At 62.8% G+C, this 3,610-nt stretch overlaps 1 protein-coding gene across 1 annotated transcript; it reads left to right on the plus strand.

Moving 5' to 3' along the window:
- The first annotated feature begins 546 nt into the window (after positions 1 to 546).
- Positions 547 to 2,450, plus strand: LOC309668648 (transcription factor SOX-17-like). Its single transcript, XM_082479120.1, has 2 exons — positions 547 to 900; positions 1,171 to 2,450. The coding sequence occupies exons 1-2, from the start codon at positions 603 to 605 to the stop codon at positions 2,088 to 2,090; spliced, it is 1,218 nt and encodes a 405-aa protein (XP_082335246.1). The 5' UTR covers positions 547 to 602; the 3' UTR covers positions 2,091 to 2,450.
- Positions 2,451 to 3,610: the final 1,160 nt, after the last annotated feature.

A 3,610-nucleotide genomic window follows, 5' to 3' on the forward strand; every position in this document is an offset into this window, starting at 1 on the left:
TGGAATGTAGGAAGCAGGTGATGACTTGGCTTGTTCTTCCCAAATTACATTCCAAGTCTGCCTATAAAAGATGCTCCTTGTGTCCCTCCGGGTGTTACAGATTATCTAGGTACGGTTGGAAATAATCTGTCCCTTCCACCTCTTTCGTGTCACCTCTGGTCAGGGTTGTCCCTTTCTGGCCGGGCCGGTGACGGGTGGGTATTTGCCGGTGACAGGACGCTGGCGCACGGCTTCGGTGGGACGGTCTGTACTGCCATTGCGGGGAGCGGGGCTGGAGTCCGAGAGCCGCTTGCGAATGCGCTGTCGGTTCCCCCGAAGGACCCCCCCGGCCCGCGGGGGCGGGGGCAGCGCTGCTCTTGCCGGGCCCTGCGACCTGTTCAGGTGCCGGGCCGGGCCGGGCGGAGCCCCGGGGCCGCCCCGCGCCCCAGCGGGAGCCGCCGCCGCCACCGTCCGGCGGCGCGACCGCCCCCGCGGCCCCATTGGCCGCGCCGCAGCTCAAATAGGGCCGGGGCGGCGGCGGCCGCCAGCAGCGAGCGGGGCCCGAGCGCCGAGCCCGTCCCGCCGCCCTGCCGCAGCTCTCGGCCTCGGCGGCGCGTCCCGAGATGAGCAGCCCCGATGCGGGCTACGCCAGCAGCGACGACCAGGCGCAGGGGCGGTGCTCGCTGCCCATCATGATGCCGGCCGTGGGCGCCTGCCCGTGGGCAGAGGCGCTGAGCCCGCTGGGCGAGGCGAAGGCGAAGGGCGAGGCGGCGCCGTCGGGGGCGGCGGGCGGCCGGAGCAAGAGCGAGGCGCGGATCCGGCGGCCCATGAACGCCTTCATGGTGTGGGCGAAGGACGAGCGCAAGCGGCTGGCGCAGCAGAACCCGGACCTGCACAACGCCGAGCTCAGCAAGATGCTGGGTGAGCGCGGGCGGTCCCGGCGGGAGGGGGTCCCGGCGGGCGGGTCGCCGAGGCCGAGGCCGAGGCGCGGGGGCGCGTCCCGGGGTCCGGGGGCACCCGTGGGCTGGCGGGCCGGGGGTCTCGGCGGGAGGGTCCGTCCGGGCGGGGAGCCGGCGGGCGGGCGGGTGTCGGGGTCCGGGCTGCGGGCGGCGGCGGCGGCGGCGGCGCTGTCGGGGCCGGGCGTCGGTGCGCGGCGTCGGGCGTCCGGTCTGACGGTGCTGGTGGGCGCAGGTAAATCGTGGAAGGCGCTGTCGCTGGCGGAGAAGCGTCCGTTCGTGGAGGAGGCGGAGCGGCTGCGGGTGCAGCACATGCAGGACCACCCCAACTACAAGTACCGGCCGCGGCGGCGGAAGCAGGTGAAGCGCCTGAAGCGGGTGGAGAGCGGCTTCCTGCAGCACGGCCTGGCGGAGGCGGCGGGGCCCGGGCTGGGCAGCGAGGCCGGCGGCGGCGGCGGCGGCAGGATGTGCGTGGAGGGCCTGGGCCTGCCCTACGCCGAGCAGGGCTACGCGGCGGCGGCGGGCGCGGGCCACTACCGGGACTGTCCGCCGCTGGGCGCCGCCTTCGACGGCTACAGCCTGCCGACGCCGGACCCGTCGCCGCTGGACGCGGCGGAGAGCGAGGCGCCGTTCTTCGCGGCGGGGCTGCAGGAGGAGTGCGCGCTGGTGCCCTACGGCTACGCGCCGCACCCGGCGGCCGAGTACCCGCCGGCGGCGGCCGAGAGCCCGGCGGGCGCGGCGCTGCGCCGGCACCTGCCGCCCGGCGAGGCGCTGGGGCCCGGCGGCTCGCTGCAGGGGCTGCTGGGCTGCCCGGCGCCGCTGCACGCCTACTACGGGCAGGCGTGCCAGCCGCCGGGCGCGGGGCGCGGGCCGCCGCTGCCGCCGGGGGCGGTGGGGCAGCCGTCGCCGCCGCCCGAGGCGGCGCCGTGCCGGGAGCAGCTGGAGCACTTGCCGCAGGAGGAGCTGCTGGGCGAGGTGGACCGCACCGAGTTCGAGCAGTACCTGCGCTTCGCCTGCAAGCCCGAGCTGGGGCTGCCCTTCGCGGGCCACGACGCCGCCGGGCTGCCGGCGCCCGAGGCGGGCCCGGGACCCGTCTCCTCGGCCGTGTCGGACGCCAGCACGGCCGTCTACTACTGCGGCTACCCCGACGTGTGAGGGACTGGCTCGGGGGCTCGCCACGGACTGACTGGCAGGGAGGCGCCCGGCCCCGCTCCTATTTATGTAATTTATTTGAATCTTGAGAACTGACAGGGTATCCGTGACCTGCTCGAGGTTTCAAAGGCGACGCGCCGTCTCACTGTCCAGGTGGTGCAGGTCTTACCACCGCTGTGCGACAGTGACATGTAAAACTGTTCATGCTGTGGAATCGTTATAGTAGTTACGCACGTGGAATACAATTTCCGCGATCTTGTTCAAGATCCGTATGCTTTTGTAATGTTGTACAGAGTGCTGGTTTTTATACGTTGGATTTGTACAGAATAATTTTGCACTTTTACAAATAAAGGGAAAATAATAAAACTGGTCGCTGATATCTCCTCAAAGAGATATTATCGTCCTTTGTGATAGATTATTATTGCTTTTTAAACTACTTTTACTAATGTCCCCTGCACTAAGCATTAAGTTCTGTTACCCTTTCTCTAGACATAGTCTTCCGCCTCTCTTGTTCAAGTTATAAGCAAAACGTTAAGCGTTCAGAAACCGTCTACTCCACGCTGCTCTTCAGTTTATTTTTTAAACTATATTAGTGGTTTCTTAGACGGTGGATTAATATGACTGGATAAATAATAATAAAAAAAAAGGCGACCTATTTTATGTTTGAAGTGTAAAAAGAATGTAAGAAAGCTGTTGCCGAAGTAGGTTAGGGTATGGCTCTGTTTTTAATGTAATTGTGGGCGCATTGGATGCCATTAAGAATAGCACCTTGCTGAAATATCCGCATCAGCGCTGGTTAAAGCACTTCCACGGAAAGAAAGTCTTTAGTGTCCAGTAGCTGCTCTTGCTGCGCCGGGGAAGGGGGTGGCAGCGGGCGACACCAGATCTCCGCTGCGCAGAACGAGAGCAGTAAATCAGGGTTCAAAGTAGGTGAAAAATCTCGACACGAGCCTCTAAAAGTGGAGGCCGGCCAGGAGCAGCCCGCTCGGGCACCCAACCACGGTGACACCTTCAACCGTACGTCAAAGAATCTTACCTTTTTTTTTTTTTTTTTTTTTTTCCATAAAGAGACTCCTTATGCTAAGTCATCGCGACTATAAATAGAAATATCGTTGTGATTGACAAGTATACGCTCTGCAATTAAACTTCCGTGGAAAAAAAAAGTCGTTTTCATTTGGATGTTAGGACTGCGTCCAGCTGTGGGGTGGGACTGATAAATTCATTATGTTCATTACTTAAATCGGGGGGAGGGCGAGCAGTCATCTGGGTCGTTTGCTTCCTAAGATAAAGCTATGGAACTGAGCCCTGGGGAGGAGGGGCCGGGGCCGAAGTGGCAGACTTGCCCACTGATTTACCTGTCTTCCGTGAGGACGGGAAATTAGCTTGGGTGCATTTTCAAATTACATTTAAAGAGGCTTATGTTTGTACCGGTGAAAGATAGCATAGTGTACACAGACCCAGATGCAAGCTGCCTCGATCAGTGAGTTTCGAGCACAGCCTCGGTGGCAAAAATTAACAATGTA

The sequence above is a fragment of the Vanellus vanellus genome (assembly GCF_965231255.1).
Source record: "Vanellus vanellus genome assembly, chromosome: 2".
Taxonomy (NCBI): Eukaryota; Metazoa; Chordata; class Aves; order Charadriiformes; family Charadriidae; genus Vanellus; species Vanellus vanellus.

What these genes read in the sequence shown, in the direction of transcription:
- LOC309668648 (XM_082479120.1), top strand. Translation starts at nt 603, where the DNA reads ATGAGCAGCCCCGATGCGGGCTACGCCAGCAGCGACGACCAGGCGCAG. An exon ending in CGAGCTCAGCAAGATGCTGG is followed by an intron (nt 901 to 1,170) that starts GTGAGCGCGGGC and finishes TGGTGGGCGCAG; the next exon opens with GTAAATCGTGGAAGGCGCTG.